The sequence below is a fragment of the Podarcis melisellensis genome, assembly GCF_964234715.1.
Source record: "Podarcis melisellensis genome assembly, contig: HAP1_SCAFFOLD_170, whole genome shotgun sequence".
NCBI lineage: Eukaryota > Metazoa > Chordata > Lepidosauria > Squamata > Lacertidae > Podarcis > Podarcis melisellensis.
In genome coordinates, this window is record NW_028113031.1 from 141,753 (window position 1) to 162,582 (window position 20,830).

The 20,830-nt window shown below is 47.1% G+C and overlaps 1 protein-coding gene across 3 annotated transcripts in view; it reads left to right on the forward strand.

Moving 5' to 3' along the window:
* Positions 1-20,830, forward strand: part of LOC309362408 (uncharacterized protein) — a 109,631-nt gene that overhangs the window by 72,534 nt on the left and 16,267 nt on the right. The window contains exon 1 of one of the 3 annotated variants that reach the window (XM_081931753.1): positions 17,061-17,140. The exons of 1 other annotated variant lie outside the window; for it this stretch is intronic. Coding sequence is in view for 1 of the 2 variants with exons in the window: in XM_081931752.1 (XP_081787878.1) it covers positions 17,374-17,404 (31 nt within the window). In the remaining variant the exon portion in view is untranslated. Of the gene's footprint in view, positions 1-17,060; positions 17,141-17,321; positions 17,405-20,830 lie in introns of those variants that run through there. One more of the 3 variants, XM_081931752.1, reaches the window with a different exon arrangement.

Genomic DNA, 20,830 nt, shown 5'->3' on the forward strand with positions numbered 1-20,830 from the left:
CAGTGATACTACTCCATTAAAATCGCCCATAATAATTATATTTCCATCATAAACCTCAGACATACTTTCATCCAATAGTTGGAAGAAATCTTTCTTCCTCATTAGGTGCGTCAGCTCCTACCAATAATATTTTTTTCTCCTTGCACCATCACTTTCACTGCAATCATTCTTCGCCTCTAAAGATCTGTTTAGAGTCCAGTTTGGAATTCATATATAGTACCACCCCTCTTTTCTTTGTTTTATATGAATTCCTGTCCTAGTCCTTTATTTACCAATAATCATTTTTGTCGTTGTTTCCTTGTGAAAATATGTGTAATTTTATTTCATTTGGTTTTGTTGTTCAAACCATTCACATTCAATGAAAACAATTTTAAATCCATCATTGAATCCTTTAAACAGTTTTAAGTCCCCTTTCCCCTTATCAGCTATCTCCCTCCTCCAGCTCGTCTACTGATGCATCCATCTCCCAGCTCTTTTTTAAAATATATTTCCTCTAGAATGCCTCTGCTTTTTTAAAAAAATAATATTTATTCAGAGTTTAAAGGTTACAAAAAGCAGAAAAAATATAAGCAATACAAAATACAAAAAAGAAAAAGAAAAGAAAAATAGGATAACAATACATTCATTTAAACAAACAAAAATAGAAGAAAAAAACAGATTAAACCTTTACATTACTTTCTTCCTTTACTTATTTCCTCGACCTCCTCACACCTCCCAATTTTGTATTCTAGTTCAAATCGTTTTTTTCAGCAAATCCTTCCAACCTTATTGTCATTTAAGTAATTTAGTTTAATTTAATATATTATGATTTAACGTCCTCTCTTTCATCAATTTCATCAACTCATTTTCATTAAATCCTTTATATCATTTCCACCAAAACCACCTAATTTTCTTTTTCCAACATCTTTCTAACAGTCCTTAATTTTACAATATTCTGGAAGATATACTTTAATTTTTTTCCAATCTTCTTCCACCGACTCTTCTCCTTGGTCCCGGATTCTGCCAGTCATCTCAGCCAGTTCCATATAGTCCATCACTTTCGTCTGCCATTCTTCTCGGGTGGGTAGTTCTTGTGTCTTCCAATACTTTGCGATGAGTATTCTTGCTGCTGTTGTGGCATACATAAAAAAAGTTCTATCTTCCCTTCACACCAATTGGCCGACCATGCCCAGGAGAAAGGCCTCTTGTTTCTTTTGGAAGGTATATTTAAATACCTTTTTCATTTCATTATAAATCGTCTCCCAGAAGGCCTTAATCCTGGGGCACGTCCACCAAAGGTGAAAAAATGTGCCCTCAATCTCCTTACATTTCCAACATTTATTATCAGGCAAATGGTAAATTTTTGCCAGCTTGACTGGGGTCAAGTACCACCTATAAATCATTTTCATTATATTCTCTCTTAAGGCATTACAAGCTGTAAACTTAATACCTGTGGTCCATAACTTTTCCAAGTCAGCCATCATAATGTTGTGTCCAAAATCTTGTGCCCATTTAATCATGACAGATTTAACCATTTCATCTTGAGTATTCCATTTCAACAGCAAGTTATACATTCTTGATAAATTCTTAGTTTTAGGTTCTAACAATTCTGTTAGATCTATCCTTTAGATCTATCCAATTACCGCCCGGTTTCGAATCTTCCGTTCCTGGGTAAGGTGATTGAGAGAGCGGTTGCTGAACAGCTTGGTAGGTTTCTGGATGAAACATCGGCTCTGGATCCATTCCAGTCCGGCTTCCGCGCTGGTCATGGGACAGAGACGGCTCTGGTCGCCCTAACAGATCTCCACAGGCAGCTGGATCGAGGCGGGTCGGGGCTGCTGATTCTTCTAGACCTGTCAGCAGCCTTCGACATGGTCGATCACGAACTCTTGGACCACCGCCTTGCCGACGTGGGGATCCAGGGCACAGTCCTTCAATGGCTGCACTCGTTTCTCTCTGGTCGGGGACAGAGGGTGGCGCTTGGGGGGGAATTGTCATCCCGCCACTCCTTGGTGTGTGGTGTGCCCCAGGGTGCAATACTCTCCCCGATGCTTTCCCCTCGCCCAGCTTGTCCGGAGTTTTGGGCTGGGCTGCCATCAGTATGCTGATGACACCCAACTCTATCTGTTGATGGACGGCCACCCGGACTCGGCCCCAGACACACTGATCAGATGCTTGGAGGCTGTGGCTGGATGGTTACGTGGGAGCCGGTTGAAGTTAAATCCTTCGAAGACAGAGGTCCTCTGGCTGGGATGGGACGACATGGGACTGAGGGGGCAACTCCCATCTCTTGCGGGGGTGCAATTAGTGCCAGCACCGTCCGTTAAGAGTTTGGGTGTAATCTTCGATACCTCCCTCTCCATGGAGGCGCAGATTGCAGCTATAACAAAGGCGGCATTTTTTCATCTCCACCAAGCTAAGCAGTTGGCTCCTTACCTCTCTCGCCCTGACCTAGCCACTGTGATCCACGCGACGGTCACCTCCAGACTGGATTATTGTAACTCGCTCTACGTGGGGCTGCCCTTGAGACTGACCCAGAAACTCCAGCGGGTGCAGAATGCCGCAGCGAGACTCCTTATGGGGTCTTCGCTTAGAGATCACGTTCACCCGGTGCTATACCAGCTGCACTGGCTCCCAGTGGAGTACAGGATCAGGTTTAAGGTGCTGGTTTTAACCTTCAAAGCCCTATACGGCCTAGGGCCCTCGTACCTACGGGACCGCCTCTCCTGGTATGCCCCACAGAGGAACTTACGGTCTTCAAATAAAAACACCTTGAAGGTCCCAAGCCACAGAGAGGTTAGGCTGGCCTCAACTAGAGCCAGGGCTTTTTCGGCTGCGGCTCCAACCTGGTGGAACGCTCTGTCACAAGAGACAAGGGCCCTGCAGGACTTGACATCTTTCCGCAGGGCCTGCAAGACAGAGCTGTTCCACCTGGTCTTTGGTCAGGGCGCAGCCTGACTCCCTCCTTTGGCAATCTTTACAAAACTTTAGTTTATGGTTGCCATCAATTTTGATTTTAATTCATTTTTATAATGTTTTATAATGTTGTACTGTTTTAGTGTTGATAGCTGCCCTGAGCCCGGCTTCGGCTGGGGAGGGCGGGATATAAATAAAACTTATTATTATTATTATTATTTCCAATTTTGATTTTTCCACCTGAAAACCAATTTTCTTATCCAAGTTATAAACCTCCCTTATTTGATAATAGTGAAGCCAGTCTCGTACTTTAGTTTTTAAACTGTCAAAGCTCTGCAGCTTTAAACTATCTCCATCTTGTTCCAAAATTTCCCAATATTTTGGCCAATTTGTCTCCATATTAAGTTTTTTCAGAGCCTTAGCCTCCATTGGTGACAGCCACCTTGGTGTTTTACTTTCAAGCAAATCCTTATATCTCATCCAGACATTGAACAATGCTTTCCTGACAATATGGTTTTTAAAAGCTTTATGTGCTTTGACCTTATCATACCACAAATATGCATGCCATCCAAAAACATTATTGAAACCTTCTAAGTCCAAGATGTCCGTGTTTTCAAGAAGCAGCCAATCCTTCAGCCAGCAAAATGCGGCTGATTCTGTGATGGGACGAAGAGCTGCTTGTGCGTAAAATGCAAGTCCCTCAGAGTTTGATCAGGTTTTCAAACCTCTGCCTGTGACGGAGCCCCTCCAGCATGGCTGCGTTAATCACTAGTAGAATCCGAAAGTGGCTGCTTTCGGAATCGTTTCCAACATAAAAGCTCTTTAACGGAAACACGTCGTCTGGCCTCTCGGCGTGACAGTTTCCGGCGAGGTGTGGGTGTCCCTATAGGAGGTCCTGAGACCTCCCCACTGTTTTCGCTGGAAGCGTCTCTGAGCCATCCCTCCGACTCACTTTCCCTTGGAGTTCTTGCTCGCCCTCTACTGGTTCCCTCTTCCGCTGCTACCTCTCTCTCAACCTCAATGAGCCTTTGCGCCCTCGGCTCTTTAGATGGCAGTTCCCTGACATCCACCTCCCCTCCAGGGCCCCCTTCACCCCCTCCCGTCTCCTCCCCTACGGGCGGTGAAGAGGTAAAACCCCTGAAAGAACCTCCCTCATCTTCCGACGTCTCGAACACTTCCCTCCACTTGTTGCTGTTCCTAATCTCTCGGTACTCTTCGTCATCGGAGTCCACTCCCTCTTCCAACTCCGACTCCGCGAACCCTTCCATTTCCTCTTCCTCATCGGTGGTGCCGAAATACTCCCTCCTAAACCTTGCTACCGGCTGAGGTTTCCTCGGGAATCTTTGGTGGAACGTTTCTGTTAAAACCTCGTCATTGACTTCCTCTGCATTTACCCAGGTGTTTTCTGACTCCGGTTCCCCTTCCCACGCCACCAAATACTCCACCTGATTTCCCTTCCACCTGGAATCGAGGATTTCCGCTACATGGTTGCGGCGTTCCCTCTCTTCCAAGGCTGGTCCCCTGACGTGCTCCCCTTCACGTCCCCCCCTGTATGGTGACAGTAACGACCTGTGGAACACTGGGTGCAATTTCATGTGGTTGGGTAATCGGAGTTTGAAAGCCACCGGGTTGACCTGCTGAATGACCTCAAAGGGTCCCAATCTTCTGGGCCTCAATTTCTTACAACCCCCTTTGAACGGCAACCCTTGGGTTGACAACCACACTTGATCCCCCACCCTTATGGTTTCACCTTCCCTTCTGTTCTTGTCTGCCTGCTTCTTATATTGTGCCTTGGCCCTTTCTAAATTGAGCTGGAGCTGGTGATGGATCGCTTCCATCTCTTCTACAAAATGTTCAGCCGCTGGGACGCTCCATCTCTCCCCTCCTTCCCCTGGAAATGCCCTGGGGTGACACCCGTAATTAGCCAAAAAGGGACTCATCCCTGTGGACACATTCTCCGCATTATTGTAGGCAAATTCTGCCAACGCCAACTTTTCGACCCAATCGTTCTCTCTGTCATTGACATAACACCTAAGATATTGTTGAAGAATGCCATTTGCTCTTTCCGCCTGCCCGTTGGTTTCAGGGTGCCGGGCAGTTGAAAAATTGACTTCCACGTGCAGCAAGCTCATGAGCTTCCTCCAGAACCTGGAAGTAAATTGTTTGCCGCGATCTGAGATCACCCTCAAGGGAGCCCCGTGCAACCTAAAGATGTGTTCTACAAACAACTTCGCTGTTTCTTCCGCTGTGACTGCATGTGAGCATGCTACAAAGTGGCACATCTTAGTTAACAGGTCTACTACTACCATGATGGCTGTTTTCCCCTTGGACTTTGGCAGATCCGTCATAAAATCTATTGATACCGCTTCCCAAGGCTGTTCTGGTGTGGGTAATGGTTCTAATAACCCTGCCGGCGCCCTTCTTTCCCCTTTGGCTCGCTGACATTGGTCACACCCTCTTACATACTCCCTTACATCTTCCCTCACCTTAGGCCACCAAAATTCCCTGGTAACCAACCACATGGTCTTGTGTTGTCCAAAATGTCCCGCCGTGGGGCTATCGTGCAACTGCTTGAGTACTCTCCCCCTCAATTCACCTTCGGGTATATACAGTGCCCCTTTGTAATACAATGCCCCATTTCTTTCCTCAAACCCTCCGGGACTCTCGCCCTCCCCCCTGAGACCTCTGAGTTTACCCTGGGCATATTCATCATTTTCCGTTTCCTCTACCAATTCTCGTTGCCCCACCAGCGTCGCCCCACACACCCAGCGGTCCTCAGGGATGACATGTCTCTCTTCGATCGCCCCCTCCCCTTCCCAATACTCTGGTTTGCGTGAGAGCGCGTCCGCCCTGACGTTTTCTGGGCCTGGCACATAACAAATTTCAAAGTTGAATTTGGAGAACTCCTGTGCCCATCTCACTTGTCGTTGGTTGAGCACTCGAGCTGTTCGCCAATACTCTAAATTCTTGTGGTCGGTGCACACTTGCACCTTGTGTTGTGCCCCAATTAATAAATGTCTCCACCTCCGGAATGCTTCGTGAATGGCAAGTAGTTCCCTGTCATACACCGTGTAATTCCTCTCGGATTTGTTCAGCTTCCGCGAGAAGAAGGCACACGGTCTCCACTCCGACGCACTCCTCCCCGGTTGAAGAAGTACCGCCCCTACCGCCCGGTCGGATGCATCGGTTTCCACTCTCATGGGTTTTCGTAAATCCACATGCAGAAGTTGTTCTTCCGAGGCGAAAGCTCTTTTCAGTTCTTCAAATGCTCGCTCCGCCTCTACCGTCCAAACAAACTTCTTCTTGCTGCTGAGGCAGTCGGTGATGGGCGCCGTCAAGTGGGCAAAGTTCTTGATGAACTTCCGATAAAAGTTCCCAAACCCCAAGAATCTTTGCACATCCTTCTTGGTCTTCGGTGTCTTCCATTCCAGTACCGCTTGGACCTTGCCTGGATCCATGGCCAATCCCTTGTCCGACAAGCGGTACCCCAGGAATTCCACCTCCTTGGTATGAAACTGGCACTTCTCCAGTTTCACCCACAGCTGGTTGGCTTGCAGCCTGCCCAACACTTCTTGAACGTCCCTCACATGCTGCTCCTCATCTTCCGAATACACCAACATGTCGTCTAAAAAGGCCACACAATTCTTGTAGAGCAAAGGTCCCAGAACGTGGTTTATAAAAGCTTGAAAACACGCGGAGCCCCCTTGTAGACCGAAGGGCATAACGAGATATTCAAAGGCTCCCAAAGGGGTGAACATGGTTGTCTTCCATTCATCCCCCTTCCTTATGCGTATCAGATTGTACGCCCCCCGCAGGTCCAGCTTTGTAAAAATCTTTCCCTTCCTTACTCTGGTCAAAATGTCATCAATTCGGGGCATAGGGAAAGCCAGGGGTTCCGACACTGCATTCAGGGCCCTAAAGTCACACACAAGTCTAGGTTTATCTGTGTTTTTTTTGTCCACAAAAAACACTGGGCTGCCCCCCACCGCTCGGGACTCTCTGATGAAACCTCGCTTCAGGTTTTTGTCAATGAACTCCCTCAGCTCCTGCATCTCCTTGTCTGACATGGCGTACAGCTTGCCCACTGGGAGTTGGGCCCCAGGGAGTAAGTTGATTTGACAGTCAAAGGGTCTATGCGGTGGCAGTTTGTCTGCTTCCCTTTCGCTGAATACGTTGCTCAGATCTGCGTATTGCGGGGGCACCTTCCCTTTGTCCATTACTTCCATCCCGGCTAGGGTGACTCTGGCTCCTCCCGAAACCTGCCCCTCCTTGCAGTGTTCTAGGCAATGCGCTGACCCAAAGGAGACCACCCTCTGATGCCAGCCCACTAGCGGATCGTGTAGCGCCAGCCAGCTCATCCCCAAAATGATGGGAGCTCCTCCCAAGATGGCCACATTAAACGCTATCCGTTCGGTGTGCCTTGCCACCCTCATTATCATCGGGACAGTCTGTTGGCTAACTTCTCCCCCCAACAGCTCTCTGCCGTCAATCGTAGTCACCTGCAAGGGGTTACTTAAAGGGATGGTCTGTATCTGGTGCTCAGCTGCAAACTCCTTACTCATGAAATTACAGGAGCTGCCTGAATCCAAAAGCGCCTTGATCTTTAGTGGGTGTCCGTTTGGCAGTTCCAGTAACACCTCTATCACTAAAGCAGGTCTGGGGGGTTCCGGCGTGGGCACTTTCACTGCTCTTTGGCCTGGCTGCTGTGCCCCGACGGTGGCAGCCAGGCGTTGGCTTTTACTTGCTCCTTGCCTTCCTCTTCCTTTCCCCCAACAGCCCCTGCCATCCCTTGCCATTCCTTTCTTTGTGGGCAGACTCTGGCAAAGTGCCCTGGCTGTTGGCAGAGATAACATCTCTTGACGCTCTTTCCCTCCTTCTTCCGCCCTTCACTGGGATTTGAAACCGCGCGCCCGCGCTGTTCCAACTTCCATCGGCTCTGCCGGCGGGAAAGGTGGCTCTGGAATGTCTGGAATGCGGAGCTCCCTCCAACGGTCTCCTTTCCCTTCCCGCTTTTCCAAAGCCCTCGCCTCCTGGCGCGCTCCTATGGACAGCGCAGATTTGGTTAGCTGATCCATAGACTCCGCCCTGGGCCCCCGGGAAAGCTCATCTTTGACGATCGAAGAAAGCCCCTCTTCGAAAAGCATCTGAATGGGCTCTGCCGATAGATCCCACCCCAATTTATGAATCAGCATAGTAAACTCAGTCCAGTACTCACGGACAGATCTACTCCCCTGCTGGCAAGCCATTAACTGCCTTCGCACCACCCCCTGCTCAATGTCGCTGGAAAACATCAGGTCCATGGCACGAAAAAACTTCGTGTCCTTTAGGATGTCATTATTCGCTGCCATCAGGGGTCTAACCCAATCCTTCGCCCCGGATTCGAGATGGCCAATTACAAAAGCCACTCGCGATTCCTCGTCGGGGAAGTCATCAAACTGCAAGTTGAGAGCGTATTGCATCTCTGTTCTAAAGGCATGATAGTTCCTGGGATCCCCCCCGAATTTCTGCACCAATCCTGGTACCTTTCTGGCGAGCGGGGTGGTTTTCTCCTTTCCCTTTTCTGCATCCTGAGCCCTCCTCTCCTCAAGCCTCGCCGTTTGCAGCGCCAACTGGATCTCCAACGCCCTGTACCTTTCTTCCAGGCTTGGACCCCCTCCAGCTGCTCCTGCTCCCCCGGTTCCGGCTGGGTTGCTCATGATGCTTCTCTCTGCACAAGCTGGCTTTCGGTGTCTTTCGGATTGCTGTGATGGGACGAAGAGCTGCTTGTGCGTAAAATGCAAGTCCCTCAGAGTTTGATCAGGTTTTCAAACCTCTGCCTGTGACGGAGCCCCTCCAGCATGGCTGCGTTAATCACTAGTAGAATCCGAAAGTGGCTGCTTTCGGAATCGTTTCCAACATAAAAGCTCTTTAACGGAAACACGTCGTCTGGCCTCTCGGCGTGACAGTTTCCGGCGAGGTGTGGGTGTCCCTATAGGAGGTCCTGAGACCTCCCCACTGTTTTCGCTGGAAGCGTCTCTGAGCCATCCCTCCGACTCACTTTCCCTTGGAGTTCTTGCTCGCCCTCTACTGGTTCCCTCTTCCGCTGCTACCTCTCTCTCAACCTCAATGAGCCTTTGCGCCCTCGGCTCTTTAGATGGCAGTTCCCTGACAGATTCATAATAAAGTTTTAGGTCTGGCAGGGCAAATCCACCTCTTTCTTTGGCATCAGTTAAAATCTTAAATTTTATTCTAGGCTTTTTGCCCTGCCAGACAAATCTAGAGATATCTCTCTGCCATTTCTTGAAACAGTCCATCTTGTCCAAAATTTGCAATGTTTGAAACAGAAACAACATCCTAGGCAATACATTCATCTTTATCGCAGCAATTCGGCCCAGCAGTGATAACTTCAATTTTGACCATATTTCTAGATCCTTAGAATGCCTCTGCTTTTATTGGCCCTTGCCATCTTTGTTTCTTCCCTATGTACTTAAAAAAAATCCCTTCCAGGAATTCTCAACTAAAGGGAATTGAATTCTTGAGCGTATCAGCCAGAAACTTATAGCTGGTTCTTTTCTTCAGCAATTTTGAGCATTGTATTTTTTTTAAATTAATTTTTATTAAAGTTTCCACAACATTTTCAACACAAACAAATACAAAACGATTAAACATAAAACACATATACTTCTGAATCTTAGTTTCATGTGCCTTACTTTCTCGACTTCCTCATACCTCCCCTTGCTGCATTCTCCTGTCAATAAATATTAAGCAAATCCCCAGCTTATTTCAACTTAATCTTAATAACTCTCGTTTTCATTCTCTTATCTATTGCCGCAATTAACCCCTATCTTCCCATTCAGCACCAACCTATCTTTCACCAATTTTTGCATATTTCTTTAAATAGTCCTTAAATTTTTTCCAGTCCTCTTCCGCGGTTTCTCTTCCCTGGTCTCGGATTCTACTCGTCATCTCCGCCAGGCTCATATAGTCAATCACCTTCATCTGCCATTCTTCCACGGCGGGTAACTCCTGTGTCTTCCAGTATTTTGCGATGAGTATTCTTGCTGCTGTTGTGGCATACATAAAAAAGGTTCTATCTTTCTTTAACACCAATTGGCCAACCATGCCCAGGAGAAAGGCCTCTGTTTTTTTAGTAAAGGTGTACTTAAGTACCTTCTTCAGTTCATTATAGATCTTTTCCCAGAAGACCTTAATCCTAGGGCACGTCCACCAGAGGTGGTAAAACCATTTCCTTACATTTCCAACATTTGTTATCGGGCAAATGGTATATTTTAGCCAGTTTGACTGGGGTCATGTACCACCTATAGATCATTTTCATAATATTTTCTCTCAAGGCATTACATGCCGTGAATTTCATCCCGGTGGTCCATAACTTTTCCCAGTCAGCAAACATAATGTTATGACCAATGTCCTGTGCCCATTTAATCATTGCCGATTTGACCATTTCATCTTGTGTATTCCATTTCAACAGCAGGTTGTACATTCTTGACAAATTCTTAGTACTGGGTTCTAACAGTTCAGTTTCTAATTTTGATTTTTCCACCTGGAAGCCAATTTTCCTGTCCATTTTAAAGACTTCCATTATCTGGTGATAGTGAAGCCAATCTCTTACTTTCCCTTTTAACATCTCAAAGCTTTTCAATTTCAATCTGTCCCCCTCTTGCTCCAAAATTTCCCAATATCTCGGCCAATTAGCCTCCATATTAAGTTTTTTAACGGCTTTTGCTTCCATTGGCGACAACCACCTCGGAGTTTTACTTTCCAACAGATCTTTGTATCTAATCCAGACATTATATAATGCTTTCCTGACAATATGATTTTAAAAACCTTTATGAACTTTAACCTTGTCATACCACAAATATGCATGCCACCCAAAGAAATTATTAAAGCCTTCCAAGTCCAATATATCAGTATTCTCAAGGAGTAGCCAATCTTTCAACCAGCAGAAAGCCGCTGATTCATAATACAGTTTAAGGTCTGGCAGGGCAAATCCACCCCTTTCTTTCACATCAGTTAGTATCTTAAATTTTATTCTTGGCTTTTTGCCCTGCCAGACAAATTTGGAAATATCTTTCTGCCACTTCTTGAAACAATCCATCTTGTCCAATATTTGTAATGTTTGGAACAAAAACAACATTCTGGGCAATACATTCATTTTTATAACAGCAATTCGACCTAACAAGGAAAGCTTCATATTTGACCAAATTTCTAGATCTTTTTTTACTTCCGTCCAAGTTTTCTCATAATTATCTTTAAATAAGTTCAGATTTTTAGATGTCATATTTATACCCAAACATTTCACTTTCTTAACCACCATTAACCCTGTCTCGTTCTGAAACTTTTCTTTTTCCATTATTGTTAAATTTTTCTCCAAAACCTTCGTTTTACACTTATTCAGTTTAAATCCTGCCACTTGACCGAATTCTTGAATTAATTCTAAAACTCTTTTAGTACTGGATTCGGGCTCTTGTAATGTAAGTACCAAATCATCTGCAAATGCTCTCAGTTTATATTGTTTCGCTCCGACCTGTATTCCTTTAACCAACTGGTCCTTTCTGATCATATTCAGCAAGACCTCCAGGACCGATATAAACAGTAGTGGAGAGATTGGGCATCCCTGTCGTGTTCCTTTTTCTATGGTAAACTCTTCTGTGACCACATTATTTACAATTAATTTTGCCTTTTGTTCAGAGTATATCGCACTTATACCGTTTTCAAACCCTTGACCTACCCCCATCCCCTGTAGATTTTTTATCATAAAACTCCAAGAAATATTATCAACATGTTAAATCTGGTCAACATAAACAGGCCATCTTTGTTTCTTCCCTATGTACATAAAAAAATTCCCTTCCAGGAATTCTCAACTAAAGGGAATTGAATTCTTCTTGAGCGTATCAGCCAGAAACTTATAGCTGGTTCTTTTCTTCAGCAATTTTGAGCATTGTAATCAGTTTTTCTGGTAGTGTGTTTGGAGTTCTTGATCTTGAGTTTCATAAAATCAATCAAACTCCTGGTAGTTTATTTGCTTTTGCATAAGCTGATTTCACTCTGAAAGCAAGAATCTCCATCAAGTCGGTTTTTTCTTTCTTTCTCCTCTTGTTTCTCCTTCTCTACTTTGGTTGAGGGTGTCTTCCTCATCTGGCCCATAGTTAAGTTCTTGTTAACACCCAACATTTTTATAGCTTTCCACTTTAGTCAGAGTGCTCCAATGTTCCAGTAACCCCAGAGCCTTATGGGGGGGCCTATACCCACACTCTCTCTCCCACCCCCATGGCACCTGTAGTAAAGTTAGTACTTTGGTCAAGCGGAGAATGAGGCCTTGTGGGAAACCAGCAGGAATTATGGGAACTAGGTCCTGTTGCTTTAACCCATAGACCCGTTGGCTCCAAGGGCGTGAAAGGTTTACTATGGGAGAGGAATTCTCTGGATAATGTGAAGGGTTGACACCTGTGAGGGAAGTTATGGATATCCAGCCGGTGATGTTATCTCCCTGTTAATTGCCCAAAGGAGGTGCATCTGCCTAAGCGCCAAGAAAGGGAGGAAACATCTTTGATCTAGGCTCTGGAGTCTTAATTCGCCCAGCTGTCAGAAGTTAAAATTATTAACCCACAAACTGGTCATTGGCGAATTCAAATGTAACCAAGAGTGGTAATTGGGCCTGGGGGATCTGATTCCATGTGCAAATTAGGGATAGAAGATCTTGAGAATGGCTGGGAAGGCGCGCTCTGCAATCCGCAAAATCGCCGGCTGCGCAAAATCGCCCGGCTGCTGCTGATGTTCCACCTAAGCAGCCGTTCTTTTGTGATGAAGATTTTCTAAGACCTCTGAATGCGGATTTCTGAAGGACTCTGAACTATCCTATCTTTGCCTTAGAGTGTAGAAGTGAGTATTAGCTAGCTATATTTTGCAACGTTTTTATTTTCTCTTTACTTGTAATCTACCAAAAGATGTGCCTGCTTTTTAGCATGTTCTTTATGTTTTAAAATAAATTTTAAGCAAGAAACTTTCTCTTGAATTGTGTGTGCCTATCCGGGGGAATAGCTAAATCCAACGCCTAGCTTCTTGGTTGCGCCTTACTAAAGAATTTCTGCCTGCAAACTTGTGGAAGCAACTTGTAGTTTGGGGTTAACCGGTAACAAAGAAGCATGGCCGTCTCCCTTGAGCTGTGGCTTAAGGTAACCCTGGGACAAGGGAGTGGTGGCAGCCTTACCAGTTCTGTTTCGTCCTGTTTCTGAAAAGGTCAAAGGGTCTGCCAGCCTTGCTCCAGAAACCTGGTCTGGCCGGAGAGCAAAGACAGGTGAGGGAGGGGCTAATGGTTGGGGACCAGTTGACCACAGGACCTGATCTGCTGCGGAGGGTGCATGGCAGGCGACTGAACTCCGATGCGACAACCTGGAAGTCCCAGAGCGCTGCATCAGTTAGAATGGGATGCTTAAGAAACCTCTACAGATTCTCAAAGGGGAGAAGAAAACCTTTAGATGTATGGAGTGTTTGACGTATTTCTATGAGTGCTCACTTTCCTTCCCATCAATGAACTCAGATAATGGGAAATCAGTCTTAAATGCATGGAGTGCATGTGAAGTTCTGGTATTTGTATATAAAGTTGTATAGACAGGTCTTTAAAGAAATGAAGGTCATGTCTCACAAGTATAATAGCAGATATAATATAATGTTAGATAGGGAGGGGGAGAATCTGGAGTGCTGTGGTGAGTGATGATGGGCTGAGAGCCAGCTGATTTTGGGGCCTTGGTGGAGAGAGTTGGAAATGTTGGTGTTAGGAGTTGTGGTGGTAGTTTGGGAGCAGGATTGGTGGGATTAGTATTATAGGAACAGCATCATAACTCCCATTGATGGAACAACAAAGACACCAAAAGACGAAAAGCATCTTATACATAGACTGAAAGGGCTTAAGGTCAGTGAGAAAGAGGAGGATTGGTTTGAGAAGATACTGAATTATTTGGGTAGGTTTGAACAATTTGGGGCAATTAAAATGTTAAAAGTTAAATAAACCTTGTGGAAGAAGAAGAAGAGGAGGAGGAGTTTGGATTTGATATCCTGCCTTTCACTCCCTTTAAGGAGTCTCAAAGCGGCTAATATTCTCCTTTCCCCTCCTCCCCCACAACAAAAACTCTGTGAGGTGAGTGGGGCTGAGAGACTTCAGAGAAGTGTGACTGGCCCAAGGTCACCCAGCAGCTGCAGGTGGAGGAGCGGAGACGTGAACCCGGTTCCCCAGATTACGAGACTACCGCTCTTAACCACTACACCACACTGGCTCTCTTGAGGGAGGAGTGTTAAGGTATATAGAATTGTACATATGATTGAGTTGAATATGTTGTTATTGATTATTATTGAATATGTATGCTATTGAATATTGTATACCCAAAGTATTTTTTATTAATAATAATCCAATATAATCAACATTAATACAATACCAATTCATAATACAATTTAAAAAGCCAATTATTCTATTCCAAATTAAGCATTTTTGGATGACTTCCCATGTTGTGGTCTTGGGGAGATGCTGTTGTTGTTCCTTCTCCTGCTTCCATTCTTTTTTAATTCAAATAGTTCAATTCCAATGTTGTTCCTTAATCTTCGCAGCCACTGATGTAGCGACTTGGTTCGTATTTAGCTATTCCATATCTTTCAATTTGACAGAGGGGTTTATATCTTTTAACTTTCTATCCATTATTTCCAGTCTCCCCCCTCCCACTCCGATAACTTGATTCTTGCTGCACAATCGACTCCGCATTTCGCCTTGCTCTGGGCTGACTTCCAGCTTTCCATTACTAATTACCATCCATTGATAATTATATTCCATTAGGAATTATTTTTCTTTCTTGAGTGAAGAATTGCCACATCATAAAACATTGTAGTGCATGTATAGAGAAAGTACAAAGGCTGTTTGGATTTCATGCTCCCCAATGCTGATTTTATGTTTGATATATTTCACACGCCTGTCTGAGTGGAGCGTGAGAAAGGAAGACTGTCTTATCTCCCTTCCGGTGTGAGACTGTGAAACTACTTTCACTTTTATGTCCTTCTGTTTTGTTGTTGGAGCTGATGAGAATGGATGCCATTATGCATATGTATGTAAATGTTATGTAAATAAATAGTGGTTTAGAACTACGGTGCTTCTTTCTTTTGCTGTGTTAAGCCAGAAGGCTAGTGTGCATAAATCAAGATGGTTTATGTCGCTGGAGAAGAAGGGGATGCCTTTTCCAGAGCTATGCTCACCGAGGGAGGGAGATCTGGGAGGGGGGGGATGCAGGTAGCCCAGAGCGTTTTCCAACAAGGGCTTCCCTTCACTCACCTTCCAATCCGGCCAGACAGGAAGGACTGGCCTCCTAGCTGCAAATCTTGCATGAAGGGGGAAGGTGTAGAGCAGAGAGTGGGCAGTGCCAGAGAGACCTCCATGCAGTGGGGAGGTGGCCTAAGTGTGTGTTAAATGCTTCACTGGAAGCTCCTATCACATTATATCCAAGATAACACACCTAGGGGAGAAACCCTGTGGATGTCTATAGTGTGGGTTTGGCAGGTCCCAGACTTAAGGGTCAACTTTCTACAAATCCACACGCTGCCTGGAGGGAGGAGCCACCTCTGAGCATTGAGGCAGCTTCCTTTGAAGGTCATAGGGGCACGTGGACCTGGGGGGGCCAGTTTCCAGGGCTCTTTCCAGGAACGGCTGAACCCATGGTTCACAGGGGGTGGGGAAGGGAGGGAGAGGCCCAAGGTCTCTGCCTCCTCCACACCCCCAGGGGTTTAGCCTGTATCTAGACTGCCCCACTTCAGCCTGCAAGGAAGACCCTCTGTTCTGGGACACATGGATTCCACCACTTGAGGAAGCAGACCAAGTCAGGGGGGAGGAGATGTCCAGCCAGGACCCTCCTCCCTTGGGAGAAGGAGTGCACTGGGGAGCGGTCCATCCTGCCAGCTGCCTCCCCTGCAGTCTGAGGCGGGACAGATCCTGCCCAGCCATAGAGCCACCACTCGGGAGGACCAGGACCGAGAATTTGGGTGCAACTTGCGCTATTGATGCTCCCCTGAGATTTCCTGTAAGAGGAATAGCAGCTCCGCTGGGGGACGTCCTTGCAGAACAGAATGAGTAACAGAATGAACTTCAACAGGGACAAACGTCAGGCTCTGCACCTAGGCAGGGAGACCCACCTGCACAAATAGAGGATGGGGGACACCTGGCTGACTAGCAGTACACGTGAGGAGCATCCAGGGGTCTCGGTGGACCACTAGCTTAACCTGAGTCCACAGGGTGATGCAGCAACAAAGAAAGAGAACTCTATTCTAGGCTGTAGGGTAGGACTCGAACCCATGGCCTCAAGCTGCAAGAAAGGCGATTCTGACTAAACCTTTGCCAGCAAGAGCTGCTTGGCAGGGGAAGAGACTCCCATGAGAGGAGGCGATGCTCTGGCTCTGGCTTCCAAGGGGGGAGCCCTGGATCTGGGGAGGAGGGGCGGCGGAAGAGCTCTTTGCTACGAATGGGAGAAAAGCTTTGCATTTCAATCTTGCCTTTGAACCAAAGCTGTCCTGCGAGCAGCTCACACAAAATCAGCGTATATATATATATATATATATATATATATATATATATATATATATATATATATATACACACACACACACACACACACACACACACATATAATGGCAAGGGATAACCCCATTTAGGGTGGTCCTAAGTTACTGCTCCGAGTCCCCAAAACGGCCCTGCCTCCCCCCCCGTCGGGAAATGGGGTCTGAGACTGACCGGACTCCTCTCTCCCGGCAAGGGATTAAAAGGGGGGCATGTCCCCTTCCTGCCCCGGAGGGCTTTTTCCCAAGTGGGGGGGTCTCCTTCCTGCCCCGGAGGGCTTTTTCCCAGGTGGGGGGTCCCCTTCCTGCCCCGGAGGGCTTTTTCCCAGGTGGGGGGTCTCCTTCCTGCCCCGGAGGGCTTTTTCCCAGGTGGGGGGGTCTCCTTCCCTGCCCCGGAGGGCTTTTTCCCAGGTGGGGGGGTCCCCTTCCCTGCCGCCTCCGGGAACCGAACCCGGGACTTTCTCAGGAGAGAAACAGGAAAACGGAGCTGGTTTGGGAGGAGGAGAATTTGTCTCCTGGGAGGGAGGGGCCACTCATTCCTCCCCCCCCGTCAGTGAGCTCCGCTTCCTAGAGAGACAGGGAGGGGGCCAAGGGGGGAGGGGAGGGGCCTGATCCACCTTCCCGGAAGAGGAGCAGCTCTGCGGAGGAGGAGGGAAAAGAGGTGCGAAATATATCTATATCTTGGGGGGGAGGCGCTTTTCCTCCCCTTGAATCTGCAAACAGGGCAGCTTGGAAGGGGGGGCAGGATTTGGGGCGGGGGGTGTGAAATCTGGGGCGGATCTGGGGATCCGGCGAGCGGGGGAGGGGCTGGTTTAGGAGAAAGGAGCCCCTCCCTGCGAGGGGGCGCCTCCTTGGAGACCCCCGATAAAGGAAATCGGAATAGCAGAGCGAGCGATGGAAGCGGAGGGACAGAGAGGACAAAGAGGTAAAGCTGTAGGGCGGGGAGGGGGGCGAAGGGCGGGGAGGGGAAGGGGGCAGAGACCCCCCCCAAACAACATAGGCCCCGATGCATGCAATCTGGCTGAAGATCGGGGCCCCTCCTTTCGCAGGGATTGCATTGTACGCCCCCCCCCAGATCAGCCTTCCTGCCTTTTACTATGGGAAATGCGACGGGGGTGGGCTTCCTGCAGAGGGAGCACCGACAGGGTTTGCATTGCAAGAGCTCCTTTGCAGCGCAAGGAGATGCTCAGCTGTCAAGAGATGCTCAGCTCCCCTGCCTCCCCCTTGGGCGCCTTTGGGGGCAATAGAAATGGGAGCCCCCCCCAGGGCTGGGACCTGAACCCCCTGGCAGGAATCCCTGGGGCGCTGCGATTCTGGCTTGGCGGGTCCCCTTTGGGGGGAGAGTGGGGAATCCATGGAAGGGTTATTAAATAATAATAATAATAATAATTTAATCTATTGCTTTCTCTTGCTCAGGGCAGCCCAAAGTGACTTACAACCAGTTGTTGTTGTTGTTGTTGCTATGTTCCACGGTGACGCTCCAAGGCCTTCTTTGTCGTGTTTCCTGTATTTGGGGGGAAGAGAAAAGGCTGTTCTCAGGGCCTGCTCCACCATAAGGGAAACTGAGGCAGCCCCCTCAGGCAGCAGATGCAGGGAGGGGCAAGGAGGGGTCGGAGCGGAGTCCCATTTGGCCAGCCCTGATTTAACCATCTATCCTCTCATCCAGTGGAAGGTGCTGTCCCATTGCCAGTGTCCCAGACACAATGCAGCCGCCTTGGGAAGTCAGTGGTGCAGGATGATTTGGGAATCTGTGCAGTTGGTGGGACTTCATCAGGAAGATGTTGGAGATCAGGGAGGAAGGAGGAAAAGAAATACAGATATTCAACGTTTTCAGGGGAGGGGGAAGAAGGGGAAAGTTTGTCCCACCAGATAAGACTCCCATCCTCCCTGGCCATGGGCCATCCTTGCTTGGGCAGGTGGTACTTTGAGTCCAACCACATCTGGAGGGCCAGAGATGCCTCAACTCAGCATAAAAGGTTCCTCTAGGGCTCAGTGTTACTTGGGAGTTGGTGAAATTGGATCTTAAGGGTTCTTGAGACAATTGTTCAGGGATTGTGATTGGTATCCAGACCCTAGCAGTATAAAGCCAAGGGGTCCCCACTGAGCAGTTTATCAACCCTGCTGGCTGCTGGGGAAGACCTTCAGAAGGAAGTGGTTTGCCCCCAAAGTTAATTCCTTCCTTCCTCCGCTGCTGCTGCTGCCCACACTAAAGGAATGTCTGGATGGAATCCCAGGGATGTCTGGCTCCTATTACAAAGAGATCCAGTTGATATTCTAGAATAAATTGTGGCTAAGATTCTGAGTCACAATCGTGGCTGAGAAATACAGCCAGGGAATATGGAACTGATTTGAAGATTTATTTCTTCTTTACACATTATTGTTATTATTATTATTATTTTACATTCAGGAGGACACACCACTGGTTTCATCATCTTTATTTTCTTTCCCACATCTAGTGTTATTCACCTTTAATACTCACCTTTTTCAGTGTCTCACAGATTTTTATCTTGTGATATTCAGATGAAGAGAGGTATAACAATTTAATAAATAATTCCCAGTTGGAGCAGAGCTAGAATATCCAGAAGCCCTTGGCCACCCACGGCAAAGGAGGAAGAACAGCGAGAGAGGCCTGGACAGGGAATCTCCGCTAAGATAAGCCAGTGTCAGGAGGCAGGTGCGAGACCCGGTGGCATATAATTAGAAATCCTAATTGGGGAGGGTGTCTCAATCTGGCCTTCCCAGCAGTCAGGCTCCAGCTGCTTTCCTTCTGCACCTCCAGCTCTCTCGATTCCATAATGCAAGGCTGAGAGATGGAGGTCCAACCCCAAGAACATTCTCCAACTGAGCACTCCTTCAACCAACCACAAGCACCAAGCCTTGTCACCAGACTTATATATGGGTCTCCCAAAATGGTCACTATGCACCTCCTGAGGCCAAAGGGACTGTGCAGGTGATGAATAAACATCTTGAGGTCGAAGGGGACAGCATGTGGCCCAAGGGGTGGAGGGTTATAGTGCAGCGGATGAAGAACTTCATGATGAATTTAGGATCCTAATTAATATTGGCCAGGTTCATGGAACATAGAGCAGCTCCCGTTCCTGTGAGAAACCACTTTTTATAAAACATAAACACCACAGTTCAACCGTATTCTAAGGTAATGCTGCTTCATTAATGCTTAATGTAACTGTTATAAGGGGTTACTTGTGCGTAACTTGCCGTTACTGCTGGGCAGATTGCCTGGCTAACTTTGCCTCGGCTGACAGCCTTTCACTCCGTGGCCGTTCAGTCGCTTGCAGAATCCGTCAGTGGGCATTTCTTGAACCTCTTCCAGCAAAGAAGTTGTTTGACGCCCAGTCTCCGCCTACTCTTCCTGCGCGGAAATCTTCTGCACAGGGAAGGAGTGGGCAGTGGCGTGTCCGTGCTCTCCCCACTAGTTTTGGGCGAAGAGTCTTTGAGACCCCTCTCCGAATCTATCTCATGATATACTCCCCAAATTTTCCCATTTTAAAGTTGAAAATATTCAACTGAGCGACCACCTACCGTTGGTCGCCACAATGATTATAGACTGGACCCCAGATGGAGACAGACATCCAACACATTTGATTGCGAATTCAGTACTGCAAGTCAAAAGTGTAAAATGGTCCAAACTACAGGCTCAAAAATTCTCAGCATATTTCCAACAAGGACTAAAACAAGCATATTCAGACTTAACTGAGGATTATCATGATTATGACCAAACTCTAAGACTATTCTCGAATCTGTCGGAAGATCTAACGTATTTTTTCTCTGTCCCGACTCATAAAATAAATCGAACACAAAGGAAGATAGGTGCATTGTGGTTAAACAGTGCTTGTAAACAGGCTAGACCATTTCTTGGTAACATCTACAAAGAGTACAAAGCCTCTGGGGCAACGGTCTTGCCAAAAGAATATTTCCAAGCAAAATCGGCCTACAAGCAAATTCAAAAGGGTGCCAGACTGGAATGGCAAGTGAACCAGTGGCGGGCAATTATAGAAGCCTCATCATCACGGAACTCCAGACAATTTTGGCTCCTGGTAAATAAAAGAACTAAAAGATACCCTTTAACTATTATTCCCGCCCCGGTTTGGGAATCTTATTAAAAAAATTACTTTGCCACAACTGACTGTATCGTTAACACAAGAGACGGATTTCAAGATCAGTGTGATGGCCTGGGATTCCGATTCAGAGGCTGAACCAGAGGAATCCCAGCCTGCACAGGAGTCCCCGCCTCCAGGGCCGGCTGAACTGGGGCAAGGCCTAGATTCTGAGGAGCCTGCACCTGTGTCAGATCCTCAGGAGCAGGCACCAGGTGAAACCCTTCTGGCCCCAG